Source organism: Eublepharis macularius, chromosome 6, assembly GCF_028583425.1.
Source record: "Eublepharis macularius isolate TG4126 chromosome 6, MPM_Emac_v1.0, whole genome shotgun sequence".
Taxonomy (NCBI): domain Eukaryota; kingdom Metazoa; phylum Chordata; class Lepidosauria; order Squamata; family Eublepharidae; genus Eublepharis; species Eublepharis macularius.
In genome coordinates, this window is record NC_072795.1 from 76,243,927 (window position 1) to 76,270,038 (window position 26,112).

Sequence of the window (26,112 nt, forward strand, 5' to 3'; positions counted from 1 at the left end):
CAGCATTGTTTATGAAATTGTCCTTGATACTGACTGTACTACTCTCACACTGTGTAATCTGCCTTGAGTCTCAGTGAGAGAGGTGGACCATAAATGACATAAATAAAAATAAAGTTTAAAAAATTAATTCTTAGATTGGTAACTATTAGGAGCCTGACTTACTTGTTTCTCTCCCCCCCCCCCCCGCCCCCAAGTCTTTCTTGGTTGGTATAGTGGTTCCTGACCCAGAGACTCTTCCAAAATTTGCAGCAAAGTTGGGCGTGAAGGGTTCATATGAAGAACTCTGTAAAAATGCAGTAAGTACTACTGTTCTTGAGTTATGTTCTGATCAGAGCTATATCTCTGCAGAATAATATGGGCTGATTTCACCAGCTGTGCATGTACACAGACTCTGTTTAGGTGTTCCATAAATAATTATATATGGTTCTGGGCAAATAACTGTTTGGTAGTGCAGTCATCATACCTGTCTGCCCAAGGCAGTGGCAGGTAGACTGTTTGCCTCTGTTTCTTCTGAAGGACTTCGAACAATAAGTGTGAGGGGATAACTCTGCACCAAGTTTTAGCAGCATAAGCAAGAGTAGAGAATGGGAGAAGAAGCAATGCTTAGAACTGCTGGTCAGTGAATTGCCTACTACATTGTCAGTGTAACTTCTATATATAACATTGTGCATTGCCTTGGAGTGTTCAGTTTCAGTGGAAAGCTCATAATGCAAGGTCTTGCTAGACATTAACACCACATAATTGCTCAAGAGTGTCAGTTATATATTGGGAAATCCTTCTAAAAGTCTTGCTTTGGCAATGCAATATCCTATTTTCACATACTCTCTTTTGGGGAGGTAGGTAGCCCAGCCTGCCTCTTAACTGTGTGTTCTTGTGTAGAGGGGAATATACCAAAACATGGAACAAATATTTAGTAACTAATGGAATGCTGGGGTGTGTGGGTCCTCTATTCAGTTGTTCCAAAAATAGTTCTTCAAAGTATACCAAAGAAGTTTTAAAATACAGAAAGCTAACCATAAGCAAAATTTCTTGAATGTTTTTAGAGTGGTGAGAAATCTAGCTCCTACACAACTCTTGTACATGGTACATGATACACACACATAAATAGCAGCTAAGTCCCAAAACTTATTGAAAAGGGAAATGTGAGCAAGGTCCCAATATGAATACCATGTTGACTGGGAGGGAGGAGACTTGCTTCAATAAGTTAGGTCCATTTTCCTTGAGCTATGGCCAACTTGGATACAGTAGCTGTTTTGCTGCTTGTCATTATCATGACTTCTATAGATGTGTTGTATTGTTGTACAGATCTCCTTTTTAAAAACTGATGGGTTCACATGTGTGACATCTGCACTGATTTGTGGGTATTGCACAAAATATATTTGTCCTTAGGGCAAATGTAGAATATAAAAGGAGCTAGGAACCTGGAAAAAGTAGTGGGAGAGGAGGATGTCTGCTGGTACCAGTTGTGGGGTGCTTTTTTAAAAAATGGGTGCCCTAACAATAGAATCCTGGACTCAGATCGAATACTCCTCTGGTGGGGAAAGATATTGAATGGAAAGTTAACCCTTGTTTCACAAAGCATGCATTGCCAAAGGGTTCAGAGGGAATATACGGAGCTCATAGAAAACTTAATTTGCTCTGAGTGAAAGCCAACCTAGTTTTGGCTATGATGGGGTGTGGGGAAGCTGGAGTAAGTACTAGTCTGAGAATGGACCGGGATGGGTAAAATCTACAAAGGCAAAAGAGAAGCACGAACATCTTGGCTAATGGGATACCACGTTATTGATAATCACCAGGATTCAGCTGTCCTCTAGTGAGGGTCAGGAGGACGAAGCGTAAGAAGAGACCATGTCTTTGGGGTCCCCTTGGACAGGTTAACTGAAAAATTGCACTCAGTTGCACAATTGGCTTAATTGCAATGGAAAACTGGGGCTCTTCCCTTCACCTTCTCAGGTGAGGAGCCCTATTGAAAGAAGCAAGGGTGCTAGGTCATTCTGCTAGCTGGTCAGCTGTCAGAAATGCCAGGCTTTGGGGGAGCATCTGTATACTTCTTCCCCAGATGCCACAGTTAGCTTCCCCTTTGAACTCTATGCCACCACCCTGCTGCAGATAAACTTTTTCATCTTGGATACAAGGGAAAGAGGGATTTTTAGGGAAGAGTGACTGGCCTGACACCTCAACATACTAAATACTATTGCTAAATTTTCTTTTAGGTGGTGAGAAAAGCTATTGTGGAAGACATGATCAAGCTAGGAAAAGAAGCTGGCCTCAAGTCATTTGAGCAAGTAAGTAGCTTACTCACTCAGGTTTTTGCTATAAACTATTTCAGGTAAATGGCTTTCAAGAACTCTGCAAAAGCCAGATATAGTCCTTAAAACACTTAAAACATTTAAATGAAATCTAATAGGACTGGATTAAATACATAAAATGATAAAATAATAATAGTTCTAGTACAAGAGGCTAAACTCTTTATGATCTCATTGCTATTTCAGCAATGTTTAAGAATGAAAGGAACAGATGTTAGTCTTCTTGAAACTAAAGAACTTGAAATTTTTAAGATAAAATCTAGTTGACCTTAAAACTTGCCAGGGAGCTCCCAAGAGGCAATTGAGGAAGCCTAATTGGATGGATTTGTGTGTTGTTCTAAGATATCTTGTTCAGACTTTAACTCAAATTAGGTGACAACTCTTGGACAAGTTAGTGACTTTCCGGAGTTGTAGCTACTGCTATGTTTGTATCTTTTTAGCTGTTGAACTAGAAAGTTTCAGGTGGTTAGCCATGTTGATCTGCAGTAGAATACCCAGGCTTGAGTTCAGTAGCACCTTAAAGACTGACAAGATTTTCAGGGTATAATTTTTGAGAGTCAAAGCTCCCTTCATTAGATACCGGTAGGAATGAAGATCTCTGAGCCTTTATATCCCAATCAGAAGGTGTGAGGAGAGTGGCAAAGAAGGGAGCTGCGATGCAAAGGTATAATGCAGCTCGATTAGAGCAGGGGGAAATCCTTTGGGGGTTGAAAATGCAGAAAATTAGCATCTTTAGTGAGACAAGAATCCTATGTCCTTATTCTCTCTCCCTGTCCCAGTGGGGTTTTAAGTTCCATTTTTCTGAATTTGTGAATAAACTCAGGTTCAGAAATCTTTTTGGTCTTTAAGGTGTGACTGGACTTGAATCTTGCTGTTGAACTAGAACGCTGGATGAATGCATATATCGTGCTACAATTTGATATATCTTAAGGTCCCAATTAAATGTTGGTTGAGGATGAATTCCAGAGACTGAAATAAGGGAGAGGTTGCATTTCTGTATTTAAAATGGTGGCTGACACCACAAGGGTTCCTTACTTAAGAAGTGTATAGAGGATGGCAACTTGCTTAGAAACACAGACTTCCTGGTTCAGGAAAAAAAATCATAGTAGTGCCCATTCCTCTCGGGTCAAGTAGTCTAGCTGCTGTGGCAAATTGCATGTTGAAATACGTCAGATGAACTAGTCTGGCACTCCATATGACAGGCATTTTATGATACTCTCTTTGCAACTAGGTAAAGGATATCTACCTTTATCCAGAAATGTTTACAGTTGAAAATGGACTCTTGACCCCAACACTAAAAGCAAAGAGAGCAGAGGTATCAAAATTCTTCAGGAGCCAAATTGATGCCCTCTACACTTCTAATATATAAAGAAGCAAAGGCTAGCTTGGATATAAAAGCTTACAATGTGGACTACAAAAGCACACTCCAGGAAACTAAATAGTCTTACATCCTTGATGATCTGCTGTCTTTAAAAGAAATGCCACATAGTTCACGAAGTAGAAAGTTGTGGTGAGTTGTTTGTGTAACCTGCTGTCTTGTGATGGCCAAAGCAATTGGAGAAGCTGTCTGGTTTTCTCAGAAATGACTAATCTGGTTTCATATTGATTATATAATCAAAATGAAAAAACCTTGATGGTATACTTGAATGTGACTATTCTTATGGATAAAACAGCTGCATGGAAAATATCTGTCTGGAAGGAAGAACTTTGTGGTAGGTGTAGAGATCAAAACGAGGCATTGGCATGTCTTGACTCTGGGGATAGTATACGTGGTCTAATCCTTCTTGAATGCCTCTACAATACTGGGGGATGGAAATTTGGTCTGTAAGTATTTGTTTAACATTGTATTTACTTACTCATGCCAGCTGTATATAATATACTTGCAGGGCAAAGCCATGAACCTTAAGACTCTTAAATGTAAAGGCAGCCAAAAATGTACCTACCTCTTCTAGTTGGGAAATTCTTATTTCTTCTAAAGCCTAAAGTAATTGTATTCCTGCAAGATGACTTGAATATGTGAGAAATAAAAAATACGGCACTGTCATATTGTCTAAGTACTTTAGCTAGAACTTACCAGGCAAAGCTTGATGCTAACTTTTGCTTACTAGGCCTATTAGGTAAATGCTGTTATTGGAGAATAACATTGTTGGTACTGGTCCACTTTTATAACTACATTGGTTAGAGTGATACTACATAACAGAGCCTTGGGATTATTTTAGTATTGTAGCAGAAAGGATCTTGGTATATGTGGTAAGAGTTCTGGGAATAGGTCTTCAAGATTGGGCCTCCCAACCCATGAGAACTTTGCACAACATATTCTAAATTCCAGATGCATAAACCTATAATCTTCCGTCTTACACTTCATTCAATAAGTTAGTTCTTGCTTCCTGAGTTTTGTTTGAACCTGCTCTTTTATTACCCAGCTACAGAATTTAAAGGTGTGCTCTAGTTTTCTAGTTAAAATTTAACAGTGATTAGTCAAAAGTTCCACTCCTTTTACTTGCTCTTAAGAGTACCCTTCAAGCCCTGTTCACACCTTACCGTGAATGCATGTAACTTGTTCATGACAAAAAGCCAACAGGTATTCACTCTACAAAGGAACTGGGGCTACAAGGCAAGCAATACATTCCTTTGGTAACTGTCAGTAAGATACCCTGCTTTTTACCCATTTTAAAGTTTTGGAAGACGTTGAAGATCTCTGCACAGGTGGGGGATATAGCCACTAAACGGAAACAGTTTGGAAAAATTGGAGTCCTAATTCAGTAGGATACTTGGATCTCATTCTTTATAGCCAGTCACCAGTTTGTCACGGAAACATGAGCAACTTCAGTGAGTTTCTCAAGCTCTTATATTTCTTTGAGCAAAGACTTGGACATGGTACAGATATGTTGTGCAAGTGATAGATAATTCCTTAAGTTCTCAGTATTTTTTCCAGTTTTGCTTCCAGGTGGGAGAAAATCCTCTTCCTCATCTCCACGGGTATTAAGGTTTTATGTTTTTCTCTCACCTCACTCTGATAGAAAAAGGTGATATTGGAGAATAGCCTCCTTATGCTGCAAGTAGAAATGAAAGACATCAGACAGAAAACAGTGTAGATCAGCTTAATTCTTAATAGTCTGTGTAGCATCTGGGATATAAAGGGGCACAAAAGACTGTCTGTATACTGCCAGGCCACTGGTCTGCCTTTCACTGCAACCTAACTATAGATGCTGTGTTGGCTTAAACAAGAGAAATGACTCTTACAGTATCTCAAGGGTAAAACAGCAATCTCAAATACCAACACCAAAACACAGGACTTCAGCAGTCTAAACCTAGACTGGGATCAGATATATGTTCTTCTACAACTGTGTCTTTGTGAGAAACTCCTAATTTCTAAGCACCTAATCAGAGGTTATCAACAGGAAGCACCTGTGTCTAAGCTGCTTTCTCCTCCACATGGAGATAAAACGGCCATGAAGAAACTATTTGCCTGTTCCCTGAACAAATGTGAATAGACCACATTCCATCTAGTCCAGCACTACATCAGAGGCCAGCTAGATGCTGATGAACGTGTGTGTATGTACGGGGATAGGGGAGGGAGAATACAGCACTTCCCTAGCATCTGAATATTGCCTGTGACAATGGAAATTTTATCTGCAGTAGGAAATAACTTTTGAATTCAGTTCCGAGGTGATTTCCACTGATTGTATTTGTATTGAATGCTTCGTTACTAACAAGAAGCCCTAATAAGGTAGTGAGAAATTTGTTTTTTCTGTGTCACTTGTTTAAACTTTTAATTCTATTTTAAACTTTTCAGTACAGCCATAAAGTCTTTAGGGTAGAAACACAAGTCCTGCATTTCCCACAGTGCAAACATAGTACAAGGTATATTTAGCACATATATTCCACCCCGCTGTAATGACTTCCTCTGACCAAATCATAACAACTGCATCAAGGTTTTTTTTGTTTTTGTTTTTTTTACACAAAGCAGCACTGATTGGAGAGAGGAAACCAGCACTTACTCTTACAAACCAGCATTTACTCTTACAAGTTGCTCCTGCATAAATGGAATTAAGGCAAAAACTTCCTCTGCTTTTGCAGAACCCAAACAACTATGTTCTTGTAGGTACAGTCCTTTCTTTCATGGATCAAGATATGGATCCTCAGAAGGTACATGGGGCGTTGAGTGAATGGCACCCTCTCTGAGCAGTTTCCAGAAGAGGTGTGTGATCTGAGTTTGGGAACTGATAAAATAGCTGGATTTATACTGATCTGGCTAGTTTCCTAGGATGAACCCTGGATCAGCTGGGCTATATTTTCTGGCTGTAGGCAACCACCTCAGTACAGCTGGGCGGTGGCACAAATGGGGCCAAGCTCCGTACTGTTGCAGGAGAGAGGCTGGCAGGGTGGGGGAGAGGCAGCAGTCCACTCTGATTCCCATCCCATTCCACCCCCTCCAAAAGAGCCCTTCAGTTGGCCACCAGCCACCCCCTTGCTTGGGATTCTCAGCTTTGACTTTGGTTCCCTTGCTATAGTTTGATTTTCTTGGGTTAAGCTTGCATGGGAGTTTTAATTTTGAACCAGAGAATCCCAAGCAAGGGTAGGGACGGGAAACAAGTCGCAAAGTTTAAAAGCCTTGGAAATGTTTCCCCTTAAGAAATGGCTGGTGGCTGGTAAAGGTCATCCCCAGAAAGAGAATATAGCATTTGTTGAACAAGATCCCAGCTTCCTGGGTTCAAGGAGAAGTGTGAGAAGGGCAAACACCCACATGTTTACTGCATTCACATCTCTAGAGGCATTCCTGTTCTTTTTTGTGGGGTAGAATGCTCATCTTTAATGAATCAGGGTTAGCAGTCTATCTATGGTCTTTTAGTGCAGGGAAAATAGGGTTGAAATAAATATTATAGACAGGTGGAAGATGGATGACCTTGTTCACTTCAGTAAATGGGAGAAAACAAAATGAGGCTTTAGCAACTGGGGGGAAAATTCCCAACTATTCACAGTATCTTACGAAGGCCACTTGCAGATCATTTACTAAGCAGGAAGTGCTTCATGAAACAAAGGGGTGAAAAACACAAATACTGTTTTTTTCATCCCTCTTACCATAACATTTTACTGCATTCTTTCTGCAGCTGTTTTGCAATAAACGGTCTTCAAATATGCACCACACACTACATATAGAATACATATTGGTGTTTATTTCTGAGTCACAAAAATTCACATGATTTTAAAATTAAAAAAAATATTCTGGGTATTAAATCTTTTACTTGCATCTGCACTGATAGAAATTTCTATATTTCAAAGTGGGAATGGAAAGGTCAACTTGAAGAATGTATCAGTAGATAACAAGCAGAATATATCATATAGATGCCTTCTAAAGAACAACACTTGAAATCAAGAAATGTTCATCGGTATTAAATGAAAATGGATCGAATGATGATCTGAACTATGAAACTTAATAGCAAAAGGCATCCTATGGAATGGCTTCCTCCATTTTAAAAACAGCAAACATGTTTATGGTTGTGGCACTGGGGGCACCCATTCTTGTGAATACACAAACACACTCTTTGTCCTATGCAGAACAGTTCAAGTAAAGGGACAGTGGTCCAAAAGAAAAAAAATTCCTTTTACTACTACAAAGACAAGGAAGCACTATCTTGTTTTCTTCTCTCCCTCCAACTGTTGATCACTTTCAGAATCATACGGGCACTTCTCTACACACCTTCTTGGGAACCAGCCTCTGATTCTCTTCCCATCTAAAGATGAAAAAACAAGCAAATTAGTCTCAGAAAACAGCAAAGCTTTTCAGAGATCACCCACCCCAATGGGTTGTGGAGTAAGTCTTTTTCGTTTCACAGGTAGAAGATTTTTAGCCATAATGCCAGTACACATAGGGGAGTTTGCAAACATGTAGTTTAATTTTCAGTACGAGCTTGGCATGAATAGTGTCCGAGTGACCAAGTTACATCTCTTGGGGACTGCATATGATTTAAGTATTTTTTAACTTTAATTTCAGACAGTATCATTTATAAGTTCTTCCTGAACTGTTTAGGGACCTATGAATTTTCCCCAGTTGGATCAATATTACATTTTTTCCCCAAGTGTAGTTGTGAATTTTAGATGACTATTTCTTAAACCTATATTAGAAGATACTTTATGGTACTCTGAAATGTTTTACAACCCATCCCAAGCTTCAGAGTTGGTAAGACATAAAATCCAAAGATTTGCTACAGACTTCTGTACACAGACAATCAAGATTCCAGGTTTTTCTGCAGAATGCAAAAACCAGCATTGTTGTTACATGCATGCCAGCATTCACTCAAACCAAGGAGGGCCTGGATGGTCAGGCACATAATCATTCCATTTATTCAGTTTGGAACCACATGTTGCAAATTGTTGGAAGGACCATGAGGAACCACAGAAGAGGGTAAGGACTGGTGGAAAGAAAACTATTTTTAAAATTCCCTCACGCACATAGAAAGATCTCTCACCATGTTTCAGTAAGTCTTAAAAGGTCTGAACTCTAATTCAGTCTTCATCAGGCTGGTGGGGATATTTTTTGGTTAATTTATAGAGTCACGTTTTGTAAATATACGGACAGTACCCATAAGTGTGTAGAAAACCACCTTATCTGGGACTGACACTGCTGCTTTCATGAAATTCTTTACTATTTGAGTGATTCACTTAGAACACTGTAGCTGGTTTTCTCAGACATTTAAAGCAACTTTAATATTACACTGTAACACAAATTAAATGTGCATCCCCAGCAAACAGATCTTTTCCATTCCTTTTACTTGGAACAGTTGTGCCTATGAAATCATACTGTTGTAGGTAACCTACAACTGTCTATCACTAACTAGCTGACAGAGGCTTGTTAAGGTCTCGGGCAGAAATATCTCCTAGTTCTGTTACATCAGACCTTTTAACTGGACATGTCGGAGATGAACTGAAGACTTTTGGCATATATTCTGGTACTCGGGTATGGCCTTTCGAGTCATGATGAAAGTCTGACTGGCTGGAAAGTTATTACAATTTAAGGGTCACATATATACAGAAATTATAACATGTGATGCTCCTCTAAAAAGTAACCATAACTGAAACTTCAAAGTATATTCTGTATGGCATCTTATAAGTTAATGATTTTGTAATTTATATGAAGATCTTTCAAGGTGTACAAGCATTTTTTAAAAAAACTACAGTAAATTTTGTACATTGAAGAAAAGAAATGCATCCAGAATTCCTTTTGAAGGTATCATACAGGGATTAATTTGTGAAAGAAAACTTGAGAAATGTAACACTTAAAAAAAATCAACCCATTAAATGTTGTACTGTTACCAGCAAAATTATTTTAAAAACAAGTTACCATCAGTTGTCAAATCAGTAATTTTGTCTCCATACATCCAGTGTCTGAAAGATAAAGAATACATTAATCAGGCATGATACTGTATTCCAGAAACATTTCTCAAACTTCAAACTGAGACGCATGAATACTGACTTCAACCCTCTAGTGGCTAAAATCAGATCCCCTTTGTTGAGTGCAATTCTAGGTTCTTCAGTACATGGAGTGGTGAAGAAGGTCCTCAGGCCTTTTGTGAGAGGGCAGCAGGCACCACTGTAGTCTTCTATTGCTTGGTACCGCACCTGCCAATGTTGAGAGATCATCGTCAACAAGTACAGTCTGATGCTACTTGATGACCACAAACTGCCTGCCTGCTAAAATGAAACGTAATACATTTATTTGTGATCTTCCTGACTCAATGAATATAATTGAGGAAATAACATTAGCTGCATATGGATACTGCAGTCCTTTGTGCCTCTCTGATACAAAAAGCCATCTGGAGTTGTTTGTTGGGATTGAGGAGGGTGTGTGCCTATAAAAAAAAGCAGACTTCTCTCATAAAGAAATAAAAGAAGAAGGCAGCAGATTAGAACAGAGAACTCTCTGAGGTTTCAATTCTTGCATCTATTTTTTATCTTTTACCACTCTTTGGGGATATACAACCATTGCATGGTTGGGCTTATTATATATGTGCATTTGGGAAAATAAACTGAACATTAAAGCCATCCTGTGACAATGAGATGGATAGTATGATCTTTTCTCTGGGGGACAGAAAGCAAGGGAGCATAACATACTCCCAGTTACACCCTGCAAAAACTTACCAGTAGAAAACCAAGGCCTTGTAATTATAACAGGAGTCTATGCCTTTAGTCAAACTCAAAATGACACAGTAAAGTCCCTTCAAAAGGGCATTTTAAATTAAAAGTATCACAATAATAAAAAAAAAACAGTGCAGTCCTTCTAATGGCTGACACTTCTAAGAGCCAAACTAGACATGGCAGCATCCTCCTAGCTGCCACAAGGACATATGACCATTTTAGTTATTTTAAAATGCTGCAAGGGCCCAATCCTGATGGAGAGGTAACAAGAGCCTTTCAATGTACCACACATAGGACCATTTAAAATCACTTTTAAATGGTGATACCATTCTTCTAGCAGCCACAAGGATGCTGTCATGTTTAGTGTGCCCCCAGGACTTCAGGACTGTTCTGTCAGTCTCGGTCCATTTTAGAACATCCTGAAGTGCAAACATCCCAGGTGTACTTACGCTTCTCACTCGTTTGTCAGCTTTTTGTTTCAGTTGCTCAATCTGCAAGAAATGTGCACAGAAAGGATTATAGAGCTCTTCACATGATAGCACTTTCTCAACTTTAAAGATACGTAAACTGATTTCAGTGATGACAAGTAGGTGAGTGTGGTAGTTACCGTCAAACTATATTGATGAGCACCTTCTCTCACAGGCCACTCCAAGCCATCTCCATCTGGGATTCCAGACCAAGTGAATACTTGCTTGAAGTTATTCCACTTACTTCCCAAATCATAAGGGAAAACAAAGGTCTCTTTTGTTTGGTAATATTGGATACGGTCTTTGGCCTGTTAGAGAAATACTTTAGTACAGTAAATTTTGCACAGTAACAGTAAAATACTAAAGCTAGTTCTAAGTACTACTTAAACCATATAGCTGGCAGGGAGGACAAACTCTGGCTTGTGAGCCACATGGTAAATGTCAATCAATTCAAGGAAATGAACATAAATGAAATTAAAGGACCAATCTGTAATTCAAATATTGCAGTCTGAAACATTACAAGCTTCTGCATTGCATGTTTTTAGACTGAATCTAAATGCAGAAATATTAAATATGTTAGCTGTCAGTAGTTTCTCTTTATTTATTTTATTTTTATTTTATCGTATTTATATTCCGCCCTCCCCGCAAGCAGGCTCAGGGCCTTTAGAACAAAGGAAGCTGAAATATGCCATTTGGATTGAGAGATCTGATTTCTTATGTCCTCCAGAGTCAAAGTAGAATATGAAACACATACAGAAGTATAAAAAACAAACAAGTGGAATAAGTAGAAACTTCTTCCTCAGCGGTTGTATTTCAGTATAACAGTAACTTTGTGCTTAGTGACTTGAACAATTCTTGTATACCTCAAATCACTCACTGTACTTGTACATCCTAAAGTTTCCATTCCACTGCTTGTTTTAATAAGCCTTTTGTACTTTATATTATACTGACCTCTAGTGATGCAGTTACAGCAGATATTAACACACACAACACACACACAATCTTTATATTTACATGTGCTAGATCAAGATAGGTGGCTGTGTTAGTTTGTCTATAGCAGTAGAAAAGAGCAAGAGTCCAGTAGCAGGGTGGTAGGGTATAAGCTTTCGTGAGCCATAGCTCACTTCTTACAATTCTGCATCTAAAGCACACACCTCTTTTGCATATGGGGGAACTTCCATCCATGTTAATGGATTGTACAACTACATCGGGGCACATGGTTCTTTTTGTGTCTAAAGATTTCCCTTCATTTTATTAAATAAGAAAGCCCTTTCTGGTATGAGAACTAAATATACATGTGTTCCAACACTGGACATATAAAAACATTGTATTAATGATAAAATGCAGTTCGGACATACTTTTTTTGATCATGCAGAAAAGGCCCTCACTTTACATGCAAAGCTACCAAACAATGCTCAATTTATTCTATGAGGCTTGAGGGCAAACCCAATTTTGATTCTCACAGGAAAACATAAGAAGAAGTAAGACAACTTTAAAGCTCAGGAGGTGATGTGATATGATTTGAAGTCAAACTGGACAGCCATTTTCTGATAAGAAATGAATGCAAATGTCATTTTTTATTTATGTTGTTTATACTCTGACTTTCTCACTGAGACTCGAGGCAGATTACACTGTGTGAGTCAATATTATGAATGGCTTCAATGCACAATAACAATGCAATAGGGTACAGATTGCAGACATTTGAATACGCTGACAAATCTGATAAGGAGCTGAAAACAATGCTGAAATAAAGCATAAGCAATTAAAGCATATTAAATGATGCAGAAGCTACTCAGTGGGTACACATTAGCCCCTGTCCCTTAACCAAAACAAGCTGAACCATTTTCTTATACAGTATAGTCCTCTACTCAGAAGATGCCCCCCCTACTTTGATATAGCCAATCTAGTCACCTGGATCCATGCCACAGTTATGCCAAGATACACTCTACGTAGGTCTCCCTCAAACTCATCTTGGAGACTCCAGTTGGTGCAGAATGCCACAGCACAATTATTATTGGAAGCTAAGCACAGCATGCATATTACTCCCATTCTACAGTCACTCCATCAGCTACTTATCAGTAGGGGTGTGCACCGGGAAAAAATTCGGTTTTCATTACAATGATCTGTAATACCCCGAAAGCGCTTCAGGTATTTAAATTGCTTCGGTATGCTCCGAAAAGATTTGGAGCATACCAAAGTGAGGGGGGAAGCTGCCTGTGTGCATCTGACGAAGAGAGCTGTGGCTCTTGAAAGCTTATGCTACAATAAAGTCTTAAAGGTGCTACTGGACTCTTTACTATATAGATACAGATACATCCTTCTTGCCCAGGCACTCACCATCTTAAGCATACAGCAACTATGCCTATGGGAAATGCAGAATAATAGAATAACACATCTGGTACAACCGAAGAGGTATAAAGGAGAACAAAGATAATGTTGAGTTTTGCACAACAAAGCAATGAACTCTTCCAAAGAAATGGATACCACATTTGCCAAGTTTGACTTCTACTTAAAGCATCATATAAGGGGCTCAGCTCACAAGTAGTATGAAAGATTTCTACAGGCAAGTGTTTTGGCTGTGGTTATGCCATACTAATAAGAGAAGGTGGGACCTACTGTTTAGCTATCTATTTCAGTATGTAATGTTTGCATACAAGAGAAGTAAATTACAAACTAGACTAACACCTGTAATACACTTTTAAAATGTGCTAGAATAGAAACCTACTTTTTCTTCAATCCATGATTCAATTGAAGTTTTGTTCCTTAAAATAACTTTCATCTATTAGAGAAAGAAAGAGAGAGAGAGACATTAGTTCTTTCACATATGATGTTTCTGTGTCCACTCACTGGAGAGGTTTGTGTGTCACAATTTCATTGGGTGCAAAATATTTCAGTGGGAGGACAGAAAGTTGTGATTTATGCAGTACAGCTCCATTCCCACTGCATGGAACCCAAGGCATAGTGAGCAAACATAAAACAATTTAGCACAAACTGCACTGATGTTCATTAAATGTATCATTAAAACAAAAGGTAGCACACAGGGAAAGTGATTTGTAAAAGCTTGTCCAGTCAGTTAAATAGCCTTTTTCTGAGTTGTACACTGATAGAAAAGGGAGAAAAAAGACTCCGACAAATAATTCACAGGGCAACAAATCATAAAAAATTACTCTCTTCCTCTCATACCACAGATAGTACCCTAAATATGTCACAGACATAAGCCATTTTGTGAGACTCACCTGGATTGCAAACAACATACCAACGGCTATAGTTGTCCCTAAAGCCAGTCCCAAGGCAAATAAAGATGCAGCAAATGCAGACAATCCAAAAGGGATAATTGGGTGGGTATCTCTTTTGGCTGCACTCATATCAATCTTTACAGAACTCCAGCCAAAGGATACCTAGGGAAAGAAAAAAAGATACAGAAACTCAGAATAACAGCTAACTACAAAAACGTATCTGTAAACAAAAACCTTCTCTTAACATGACTATACTCAGCACATCTTCAAAGGCTATTTTATGATCTTATTACAACACATGCCAAAACATGCTGAGATTTGCAAGTTCTATTTTGCCTGCAGGAGATCTTTGAATGATTAAAAATGCTGCTCAATGTTTTAATCGCTGCCCAAGTCTGAATGGATGACTCACACTACACTAGGCCCTAACTGACATTCTAGACATTTGGTAGGTTCTGGGGATATACCATACTAAGAGAAAACTGCTTGTAGAGCAAGCCACTCTGCAAAAATGCATCATCTTAAGTACAAATTCTATGCTTTCTTCATATGCATTTGTTATTCTTATTTTCTATTTATGCTTTTATTTATTCATTACTGCATAGAACGTTTGTCTTTGTTATTTTTTGTGAGATGCTCTGTAGGCAACGAGAAATACCTAACTTCTAGTCAGAACATACACGAAGGTGCCTTATCCTGAGTCAGACCATTGGACTATTAAGGTCAGTGCTGTCTATTCTGAATGGCATAGCTCCCCAAGATCTCAGGTACCAGTCTTTCATGTGGTCTGCTGCCTGATCCTTTTAACTAGTTGCTCAGAATTGAACCCGAGTCCTTCTGTAAGCAAAGCAGAAGCTCTGCCTAATACTGAGCAGGCACTCAGGTGCAAAAAGACGTAAATGATACAAAGCAAATATCACATTCCTCCAAAAAGGTACCAACCATAGAGAGCTCATGCTAGATACTGAAACTGGATCTCACAAATGTCATCTGCTATATATTTGTCTCAGATGAAAAGCAGTAGATCTCTTATTTCCAGAAGTGGATTAACTCTCTTCTGATGTCATTTAAGGTAACCAAGAGCATTTTCTTACCCTATTATAAAGCTGAGTGTACATGGTCATGACAAAAATGAAAGCAGCATGGATACATCCTAGTGGGGCTAGCAGAAGAAAGAGAGTAAAGGAGGCATGATTCTGAAACCCACAGCAGTTGTTGATCCAAGGACAGTGATGGTCCATCTTCATCACACACCTAGAAAACAATCCAGATCAGTACTCTTGTTCAATCTCCTAAATTAGTATTTAAGGTGGGCATAAATGTAATGCGCGAGTGTGGCATGGGTATTTACTTCTAAGCTCTAAAGGGTACATCAAACATCAAAATGCTGTTTACTTAAATAGTTGTTTTGACTATAAATATTATATATAGAGAGAAAGAAAATATACAATTCTAAGAAGAGTTACTCCAGTCTAAGCCTGTTGACTTCAATGAGCTTAGACTGGAGTAACTCTTCTTAGGATTGCACTGAGAAAGCAGTACCTGTTACACTTTCGGCAGTGATGGGAGCGTGGAGCCTTGTAAGACTGGCATACTTTACAGTACTGAAGATACATGCAGTCCTGAGAGTTTTCCTCAAAATGTAAAAGAGAAGGCAGATGAGCAGCAAGTATTAAATTTGCAGACTACATTTCAAACCTTTCATAGCTTTGTTTTATCTGGGAATGGGTGGTGCATCCTTTCTAACTGGATAGTATATAAAAAACAAACCTCACCCTTCAATTATCTGGCAATGATCTTTGATTTAAAAAATCTTTTATGCAGATTCACAGTATCCACATGAAGTAAAATTCATCCCAAATTACTGGCAATTTGTTTCAATTATAACCTCCCACCCATCCTGGTAGCACTCTAGCTGCTTCCACACAGAGGTTTTGCTCCAGTTTGACCACCACAGTGAAGTGGTTTAAGGAAGGGCATCCATATGATATCCTCTCCAATCATCCACTTTTAGGGTTTTCTTCTGTTTCGATGTAATGTTTCTCAAACCTGGTCTGATATGGTATGTTTAGAAAGACCGCAGTCAAACCACCTTTGCATGCTATGTGGGCTGAAAGGCCTGCTTGTTTAAAGGACCCATCCACAGTTGCGCCATTTCTCCCCCTGCATTAGCAGGGGGCTTTATTTTTTAATCAGCAATTATTAGATCACTACTTTTTAATGATATATTGCTACGGCTTACTAGCTCCTCTGAATTCCCAGCTTTCATTTTAAAAAATGTCTAAGGCCTAGGAATTTTTTTAAAAGCTGGGAATTTAGAAGAGCTAGCAGATCATAGCAATAGATCACTAGCACATTATTACATTGTAGTGATCTAGTAATTGCTGATTTTTTAAGAAGTCCCCTACCCCACTGGCATAAGGAGAAATGGCAACTGCAGGAGGTCAAGGCATGTAAAGTGCAGTGAAAGATGCAGGGAAAACTGATCTGGACACTTCATTTCCACTGGAGCTGTGTGAAAGCAGCTTTACTTCCAGGTAAACGTGCATTAAGATTAGACTTGAAGCCCCACTTGTTCAATACATATTTCAAAGCAGGTATGCATGATATTGCTGCCTTAGTCTCTATTTTCTTCTGCAGCTAACTGGATTTTGAAATCTTTTTCCTAAAAACTGGGAAGACACAATGCCGTTTTATGTGACCAGAAAGCACTGGACACCAGGAGACAATTGTTACTGTGTGCAGGCAACCATTTAATTTGGGTTCAGGTATACATGGTGCTGATTTTGTAACTTATACAATCAGCATACACTGGTCAAGACAGTGACTTAAGTTATGTACAAGTGTCAATTTCACTCTGGAATACCTGTATACAAATTTAGTCACCTACCAGATGGCTCCCATGACCCGATTCAAAACATCAAAAAACTGGGTCCACAAATTACGTTCTATGCTAGTATTTGTTAGAGGTAAAGGTAGTCCCCTGTGCAAGCACCGAGTCATTACTGACCCATGGGGGGGGCGGGGGACGTCACATCACGACGTTTTCTTGGCAGACTCTTTATCGGGTGGTTTACCATTGCCTTCCCCAGTCTACACTTTACCCCCAGGAAACTGGGTACTCATTTTACCGACCTCGTAAGGATGAAAGGCTGAGTAAACCTTGAGCTGGCTACTTGAACCTGACTTCTGCCAGGATCGAACTCAGGTCATGAGCAGAGCTTGGACTGCAGTGCTGCAGCTTACCACTCTGCACCACGGGGCTCTTATTTGTTAAAGATCACAAAATTAATCTATGGGGCTTTTTTTTAAAATCCCATTTTATCATTTGCTTACTGGCTTCCATCCTATAGGAACATAACCAGGGCCAACAAACATGGCATTGAAGTAGTTGTAAAGAATCATAACAGTCCAGTTGATAAGCATGATGAAATTGACACTTCCTCCTGTTGAGTCCAAAGGCCAGTACCACAGAACAGCATCGATCATAGCCATGGCAGAACATATTGCTATTACACTGAGAGCTATGATAGGGCCCCAATGGCACAGCCTCTTCAGTTCATGAAGATTTTCAAACTTTATAACTGAACAAAACATTCCCATTTTGCAGTCAAGTGCTCTTCTATTTTAAACGGTTCCTTTCAGGTACAAGTTTCCATCTGTCGTAAGTTTTCATCTCTATAGCATTGGTTACATGTCCAAATATCACGTGCAGAAGAGGTTGGATTAAGCCATTCCTGCTGTTTGGGACAATCATTAGGTAAAAAAGCTCTTTTCATGAAACTCTGAAGGAAAAGCTGCTTTACAATCCACCTAAACAAACAAAGAAGAGAAGCATTCAGAATAATTAAGAAACAATACTCTTTAGACTAAATTTTTTTTAAAAAAAGTTTACCACCACTAGACTGCTTCTTACATAAATTCATGAGAGGCCTGCTTCTTATGATGAAAATAATGTCATTTAATGACACTAATACAAATGTCTATTTCATTTTGAGATGTTTTGTGTGCCAGGCAACTTCTAGAATTGTTTTGAACTGTATACTGGCAATGGAAAAGACATAACTGAAATCATTTTTAATTGATAATCATCATCTTAAGATCCTGGTCCTTAAGAGTGACCAGAGATGTGGGTGTTCCAGAAAAATCTTAATTGAAAAGTTTTGAGAATTTTTCCAATTCAAATTTAAATAAATAATTTAAATATTTAAATAATGTTCACAAAAGAAGGCAAATACACCATGTACAACCCTGGACCATGTACAAGCACTGAGGTTTGTTCATGTTCATATCTCACATTTTGCCCAACTTCCATAATTGATTTGCGCAGACAGAGACTATGCTTATCTACATCGGGTGGAAATTTTTCTGTTTATAATTATAGCCTCATGAAGATGATGTGAAAAAGGATATTGGACCTATTGCTTACATCATAGGTCTTTAACATTTCCTGACCAAGGACCCATCTTTAATTCATAGGCAGTATAACGAGAACCACTTAACAGGAAGCATGTGATAATCATGGGACTAGCTGAGGGGTGCTAGAGTTGACCTCGCTATTGCCAAGCTACAATAATGGTCAGGAAATACAAGCTGAGTACCAGGAGGTGTACCCTGTAATGATTACAGCAGAAGACTACAACAATGGAGGAAACCTCTCCACTGCTAAGTGCTCACTATCCTGCTGCCCTTCCAAGCAAAGAGCGGCAGTAAGTGTGGTGCTCTTGAGTGTACACTTGTACACTACCAATAAGTCATTCCAAAAAGCAGCAGAACAAAACCCACACCAGTTCTACAGAGACTTCTGATCCAGCAATTGGGTACCACAACCCACTCAAGGGCCTGACACATAGGTTGAAAACCAGTGGCTTGGATACAGATAGAAACACTTTGACTAGATGGAAAGGACTAAGCTTTATGGCTGAAGGAGAAACCATAATTTCTTTGATCAGTGGGATGTGTGCAGACACCAGTTCTGTCTGCTTAGCACCATTTATTTATCACAAATCCTACAAGTGTCAGTCTTTTTTGATGCCTTGTCTTTAACATGTTCTGGCCAGGATATCAGCAACATGGCTGTGGATTTCCTCACTGTGCAGATGCCCACATTACACTTTTTTTTTGAAAGATTGGAGTTTCAAGACCAGTTTGTGATGCAGCAGTGGAGCTAGCTTGTCAGAGAAAAATGAAAAAGCAACAAGTATGCCTAAGCCGTTCTTATGAATCTCATGAACAGCCTGTTGTATTTCCATTTGTTAAAAATGGATACAATCAAGTAATGAGATGATGATCAGGCACGTAAAGAAAGAGCCCTGTCAGATCAGACCAACGTTCTGGCCCACAGTGGCTGTCCAGATGCCCCAGAAGCTCCACAACAGGCACAGAGGCCATTTCTCACCCTGCTGCTTTGCCCAGCAGATGGTATGCAGACACGCTCTGCCTCCAAACTTGGAGGTCCCATTCAGTCATCCTGGCTTACAGCCATTGATCCTCAAATCCCCTTTTCAGGTCATCTGAGCCAACGGCCTTTGCCACATTCCATGAGAGCAAGTTCCACAAGTTAATTTCACAATGTGGAAAGGTCTTTTCTTTAGTATGTCTTGGAAGTTGGAACTAATGTCTATCAATTACATTTTAAAGTGGTCCCCCTTGCCCCCACAACTCTTTGTCATAAATGAGATGGAATACACAAGCAGCCACTGTATATATTGATAAAGCATAACATGAAAAAATGAACTGAATATATAATTTATAAATATCCATCTTATTTAACACAGTAAGAGTCAAAGTACATGTGACCGGATCTCCTGATTGGCAATTCAGTCTTGAGGATAGTCTGGGGATGATAAAGATCAGGGCTGCAGCACTGTGCAAGAGGACTATTAATGTCTCATTAAAAACCCCTCTTCCCATCTACTTTAAGCCCTGGTTGGGGTGGGGGGAAGACAAGCACATTGCAGATCCCTGTCTTTCCCCCCACCTGGAGGTGAAATCAGTGTGCGTATGCAGGAGGGCTCATTGGTGAAAACAACTCAAGAGCAGAGTAATTCCTTGTCTTTCCACTACTACAGGCCTATTCCATATTGGGACCTTCCCCTGCAGCTGCTTGGTTCTCTTAATACGTGCTTGGCTCAAATTCCTGAGTATTCATTAATGTGAATAAATTAAATAAAAAGCAGTGTCGCTGTGAGCCCAAAGTACCCACTAGGAGAGAAGGCTGACCACGTCTCTCTGCATCATTCACTGTTTCAGCCCTCCCACCTTCTAATCAGCCTGTCGGGGGGCAGGTAGTTATAGCACATTTATTCAGACAGGCAGAATAACTTTCTTTGGAGGAGGCATGCACAAAACAATCACTCATGCAGTGCACATTTTCTTGGGTGTAGAAGTAAAGCATGCCTTCGGCTTTAATTAAAGAAGTGTAGTCTAGTTATCTGGCACTTGAGAATCAATGCATCTTACAGGTCCTCATGGCGCTTGAAAATCCTGTTATAACTTTGTCCATGTCTCATTCGACATTCTACTTAACCATAGTAAGGATTATCTACTCTCCCTGGTACTTTTTTTGCCATCAGGCACTTCTAGAATATGCTGGTTGCTAGAGTTCCTTGTACTATTCTGTTTGCACTCAACAATTACAGAAATAAAGCAATCCTAAGCAAGTCTACTCAAAATCCTACTCAGGTCTACTCAGTGGGGCTTACTTACAGGAAAGTGTTCTTAGGATTGCATTGTAAGTGAAGAAGTTAGCTGACTTCCGCTGCATGCTGAATGTGTGGGCAGCTCAAAGTATTACAGAACAGCTCAACAACCATACAGTTAAAGGAAGCATTTAAGTAAAAGGAAGCATTGGCTTGTCCCACTTAGTTTACAAGCCCTGTACTGCAAGAGAAGCAACTGTACCTCAGAAGAACAGAAAATGCTGTGAGAAGTGTACTACTAAGTATCACACTTCCTGCAAAAATGAGGCTCTTTTCAGAAATATCGAGCTGGTTTTGCTAGATATACCGACAAGGTTAATTTAGTCTCTGGAAAAATGATAGCCGTCAGCAACATACGAGTAAGAAAAGAAACTGGGCCAAGAGACTCGTGCATTTGTTATCATCTCAATGGTTCTTAGGCCACAGTTACAGGAGAAGTGAGTAAGAGCAAGACTTGGCATCTGCAGATGTTCCAAACAAACTGGTCAGTTTCCCTTCTGCGGGTATCTGGACTACTTGCCAGGGCACAGCTACACGGCCTCATTTCTGCTGAACCTCAAGATTGCTACAAGGGGAAATACACATCTTCTCCCGCCTTCATAAGGGGGGGGGGAGGGGAGCCGGTTTCTCAGCCCTTTCGAATTAGATATACTTCCTACAGCAGCTCTGTTCTTTTATTCAACAGTTAAAGCAGGCACCATGTTGGGTTGCTACGTGGCTAGCTTAAAAAAGGCGGCAAAAAGCAGCGGGCTAATGCACTGCCGTGAGGTTGCACAAAAGCGGACTGCTGACTATCCGGCTGCCGCTACCCCTTCTCCCCCCTCCCCTCCCCCCGGGAGGGGCTCTGGCATTGCCTCGCAGAGAATAGGAAAGGATGCCACTTCCACGCGCGCCGTTCCTGCTCTCAAGGAAGAACGATGCGCCTTACCAGTGTAGGGCAAAGGATCGATCGCTTGGCGAGAGTCCCTGGAGCCGGCACCAGCCATAGCCTCCGCCCGCTTGCCTGCCAGCGCCTCTGCGTCCACTTCCCTGGGGCACCTTGAATGCAACCCGGACATGTACCCTTCAGTTCCGCCCTCACTTGGGAGTGTTTTCACTAGCCTGGCAGGTCCCTCACAAAATACTTCCCTCCTTCTAGCAGAAACATATCTGTGGCTGCAGCTGGCATTAATGCGGCAAGGGGCGGGAGAATTTTGCCCATGCTCAGAGTCAAAATCTTTTAATCCCGTAGCGGGGCTAAGTAGCCCTGGCAATACAATTCCGCCGAATTCCAGTCTTGAAGCCAAGCGTCCTGAGACTACGGTTGACTAAGGATGCATATTACACCATAACCTCCAACATTTCAGAAGACAAAACGTCCCATACTATTACATATCTCTGAAACTTTTTCTCCTCCTCTTCTTTTTCATTTACAATCAACAATATTTACTATCTGGAGGGGCAGTCGTGGGACGGAAACGCAGGCCCTGAGCAGGCATTCACATATATATCTTCTCTGAGCAAGTCTCTCCCCTCCCCCAAGTTTCGGGAGACTGAAGCACGTTAACTACTAGCAGTATTTTAATAAAATTTAGAAGGAACCTCGAAGGCGTGACATCTATTGCAACAACCGTTTTGGTGGCCGAGATCCTCTTCGTCAGATTCCTGAGGAGACAAGGAATTTAGTACATGGATGAGACGGAATGATCTGTAGACCACGAAAGCTTATGCTGCTCCAATAAATGCGTTGATCTCTAAGGGACCACAAGACCTCTTTTTGAGAAACAGACGACCACAGTGTCCGTTCCGGAATATAATAGACAAAAGCAGGATGATTTATTAGGGGCAGACCATGAGGACGGGCTTTTCCTAGAAAGTGCGTATATGTCCAAGCAAAGACTGAGATGGGTGAACAGTAGAGCGGAACCGTGGCGACAAGCCATCAGTTCTGCTACTGAATGTTGTAGATGGGGCACAACCCGGAAGTCTCTGACAGAAGCGGCGGCTCGAGCGGCGCCTGAGTGGAATTTGGCTTCGGTTTCTAGGGAGGACAAGTCGCCAGCTTCCATTCTCCATCTCGTTGCTGTTCGGCTTTCCTGTTACTGGGGCCTGTTTGCGTAGCTATAATGTCCTCCGACTTCGAGGGCTACGAGCAGGATTTTGCGGTGCTCACAGCTGAAATCACGAACCGCATCGGGAAGGTGCCTAAGTTGCTGGGGGGTAAGTAGAGGGAAATGCTTCACAGCTCCTTAGCTTACCTTCAGCGCTGTCTCTATCAGCCTCTCTCTTCTTCCCCCTGCTCTTTACCCCCCTCCCTTAAATCTGGAAGTTCTTTTCTAGGCTTATATAAATGACCACAGCCCAGGAGCGACGCATAAAACGAGAGTAAAGTAGTCTGTGTGAATGACTGCCAGACTCTTGAGGCAGGCTTACCTGACTTTGGAGCAAATCTGGCTTTTGCCGTAGTCATATCTTTTGTGGCCTTTATTACTGTTCTACTCTTTGCTTAGTCTGCTTAGTCTCATCTTTTCTCTCTGTTTTTATTATACATTGCAGTTTTATACAGACATTCTTCCAGCAAGCTCAGAGTAGCATACATGGTTGTTCCCCACTGCCTGTGCTCCATATTATCTTTGTAACAGCCCTGTGAAGTAGGTTAGGCTGAGAGAAAGTGATTGGTGTAACTCACCCTGTGAAAGGATTGGAACCCAGGTCTCCTTAGACCTAGTTCACCCGTACACAACTTGCCTTTTCTTCCTCAGCCAATACTTAGACCAAAACATTTCAGCCACAGTTATATATGTCCAGATGCTAAAACGCAGTGTCCCCGAAAGCTCTAACCATGTTTTAAACTTATTTGGCCTAATTCACCTTTCTTGTACTACAGCCAACTGTCCATCATCCTTCCTGGTTCTTAAACCAGTTTGGCTTCTGTTTGGTGTAGTGGTTAAGAGCAGCAGGACTCTAATTTGCAGAACCAGGTTTGATTCCCCACTCCTACGCGTGAAGCCAGCTGGATGACCTTGGGTTAGTCACAGCTCTCTTAGAGCATTCTCAACCCCACCCACTTCACAGGGTTGTTGTGAAGATAATAATAACACACTTTGTAAACGGCTCTGAGTGTGGCATTAAGTTGTCCTGAAAGGTAATTGTTAAACAAAACTAGAATATTAAATTAATATTGTTGTTAAACAAAACTAGACCAGATATCTGAAAGAGAGCAGTTAGTAGCTGCAAGTCAACTGTGGTGTTGGCTATTACCTATGTGGTGTTATGGTTTCAGTGTTTGACTAACACCCAGGAAACCTAGGTTTGAATCCCCACTCTTTTATGAAGAGTGACTTTGGGTTGGTCATCTTTTTCCTCAGCTTAGCCTACATGATTGTTGTCAGAAGAAGGACAGAACCATGTTATGCTGCTCTGGTCTCCTAAGAAGAAGTATAGGATAAAAGTATAATAGATTGACACCACCCCATAGGAGTTTTAGGGTAGAGAACGGGACATGCTCGTGTTCTGTATATGGTTTGATTTATTTAATTCCTGGTAATCTTGGAAAAGGAACAAAGGGTGGAGGGTTACATGTGGCTAAAAGGAAGAGAGAGTAGCTCTCGTCAGAACATCATTATTCAGATATCCCCTAGTGCACATTCCAGGATATAAAAACTAAAGGTTAAGAACTGTTGAGCTGATGATCTAACTTGCTAAAAAAATAGATCCTGTACTAAAGAACTTCTGATTAATAAGAATTTCTTTCTGACTTTGACAGACCTAAGCAGAAGCAAGTGACTTATTCAGGGCCATTTTCGGTAACTTTTTTCAAAGTTAATACTCTAGGTTTATAATTTGACACCTCATGTCAGTTCTTTTGTAGCCTCCTTCAGTAAGAAAAAAGTAAATCATTACTAATCTCTGCTATCAGATTATCATTCACCATTGAACACACCACTATGGAATGTCACATAATGGATATATACCACTTTTGGAAATAAGTCTAAGTTGATTGAAGCTTTTTTTTTCAAGTAAGAGTGCAAAGCCTAGCAAAGTAAATGCCTTGTTAGGTTCCTACTTAATTGAAAGACAAAGCTGAGATGAATAGGACACTTGCCCACTAAGTGGCTGTACATTCACAGGAGAATGTTCATTTCCAGTTTGTACCAGAAACACTTGGGTAGCCTAACTACACCAGTCCAGTTTTAGATAGGTGAACATGCAGGGCCTGACACAGAATGTGGTACTGGAATGATACAAGAGTGATATGATGGGAGAGCATTCTATTCACTGTCCTAAGACTGAATCCCATATTGCACTTATACAAAGGCTTTGTTCCAAAATATTTTGTATAAATTCAAAATGTAGGACTAATAGCAGTCCACAGCCTAAGTAGGCAAACCCACACAAACTTCATGACAACTAGTAAACTTATACAGTGTGTACCCACATAAATAGATTAAAATACAAACTACTACTAAATAATCCATTGACATGTAAAGCAATCAGATTACATGAATAAACAAACCCAGCACATTTCATATGTTCTCTCATTCTCCTGTTTTTAGATGAGAAGAAGCAAATGGTTTCAAATGTGGAAAAGCACCTGGAAGAAGCAAGAGAACTTGTAAGTTGTGAAGTTTCCCATTTGTTGTATGGACCATCTTTTTTTTTTGCCAGTGTAGAAATTTTATTTAAAAAGAAAAGATATACTATTAATAATAACATATGATTTATATACCACCTTTCAGGACAACTTAATGCCCACTCAGAGCGGTCTACAAAGTATGTTATCATTATCCCCGCAGCAAACACCCTGTGAGGTGGGTGGGGCTGAGAGAGCTCCAGAGAACTGTGATTAGACCAAAGTCTCCAGATTAGAGTCCTGCGTTCTTAACCACTACACCAAACTGACTACTATAAACAATAGTAAGTGCACAGAAAAAACTTATACAAGCACTACATTTGAAACTAAATTGAGACTTATACAACCGTATATAAAAACTACATTTGAAATTAGTTTGAAACTTATACAAGCACATAAAATTAGATTAAACCAATAGAAATATAAATTTAGAATTTGTCATAACTAAACTTAATTGTGTAATAGCTCTCCTTCCCTCTCCTTAGTTACTTATACAAACTATAATACCAACTTTTTTGGTTAGTAATTTTCCTGTGTTTTATCTTCTTATCGAAAAAATCCTTCAGTTTCCCCCCAAATTCAGCTATTGGTCTATAACAGGGGTGGGGAACCTTTTTCCCTCTGAGGGCCGTTTATGTTTTGTCCCACATGGGG

General features: G+C 40.0%; 3 protein-coding genes across 10 annotated transcripts in view; 2 read left to right on the forward strand and 1 right to left on the reverse strand.

Moving 5' to 3' along the window:
• The window catches only part of ACSL5 (acyl-CoA synthetase long chain family member 5), a 55,952-nt gene extending 51,602 nt beyond the window's left edge, over positions 1 to 4,350 (forward strand). For all 4 annotated transcript variants that reach the window (XM_054982834.1, XM_054982835.1, XM_054982836.1 and 1 more), the window contains exons 19-21: positions 195 to 296; positions 2,214 to 2,285; positions 3,538 to 4,350. In XM_054982834.1, coding sequence (XP_054838809.1) covers positions 195 to 296; positions 2,214 to 2,285; positions 3,538 to 3,675 — 312 coding nt within the window. In that variant the 3' untranslated portion in view covers positions 3,676 to 4,350. The remainder of the gene's footprint in view (positions 1 to 194; positions 297 to 2,213; positions 2,286 to 3,537) is intronic.
• A 3,113-nt stretch (positions 4,351 to 7,463) lies between these two features.
• Positions 7,464 to 21,882, reverse strand: ZDHHC6 (zinc finger DHHC-type palmitoyltransferase 6). Its single transcript, XM_054983443.1, has 11 exons — positions 21,775 to 21,882; positions 17,482 to 17,958; positions 15,688 to 15,779; positions 15,240 to 15,399; positions 14,146 to 14,307; positions 13,635 to 13,688; positions 11,050 to 11,217; positions 10,892 to 10,933; positions 9,781 to 9,926; positions 9,649 to 9,692; positions 7,464 to 8,041 (listed from the first exon to the last, which is right to left on the reverse strand). Exons 2-11 carry the CDS (start codon positions 17,746 to 17,748, stop codon positions 7,938 to 7,940), a joined length of 1,239 nt encoding a protein of 412 aa, XP_054839418.1. The 5' UTR covers positions 17,749 to 17,958; positions 21,775 to 21,882; the 3' UTR covers positions 7,464 to 7,937.
• Positions 21,883 to 22,852: 970 nt separating this feature from the next.
• Positions 22,853 to 26,112, forward strand: part of VTI1A (vesicle transport through interaction with t-SNAREs 1A) — a 406,571-nt gene continuing 403,311 nt past the window's right edge. For all 5 annotated transcript variants that reach the window (XM_054983351.1, XM_054983353.1, XM_054983355.1 and 2 more), the window contains exons 1-2: positions 22,853 to 23,045; positions 25,382 to 25,440. In XM_054983351.1, the coding sequence (XP_054839326.1) occupies positions 22,952 to 23,045; positions 25,382 to 25,440 (153 nt within the window). In that variant the 5' untranslated portion in view covers positions 22,853 to 22,951. The remainder of the gene's footprint in view (positions 23,046 to 25,381; positions 25,441 to 26,112) is intronic.

Bases quoted from the DNA above. Each gene is read 5' to 3' on its own strand.
- ZDHHC6 (XM_054983443.1), bottom strand. From the start codon at position 17,748: ATGGGAATGTTTTGTTCAGTTATAAAGTTTGAAAATCTTCATGAACTG. The intron at 15,780-17,481 runs GTAAGCAAATGA...TTACATTTTGAG, and splicing joins TTCCTATAGGATGGAAGCCA to GAAAACTCTCAGGACTGCAT. The intron at 11,218-13,634 runs GTAGGTTTCTAT...TTTCTCTAACAG, and splicing joins AATCATGGATTGAAGAAAAA to GCCAAAGACCGTATCCAATA.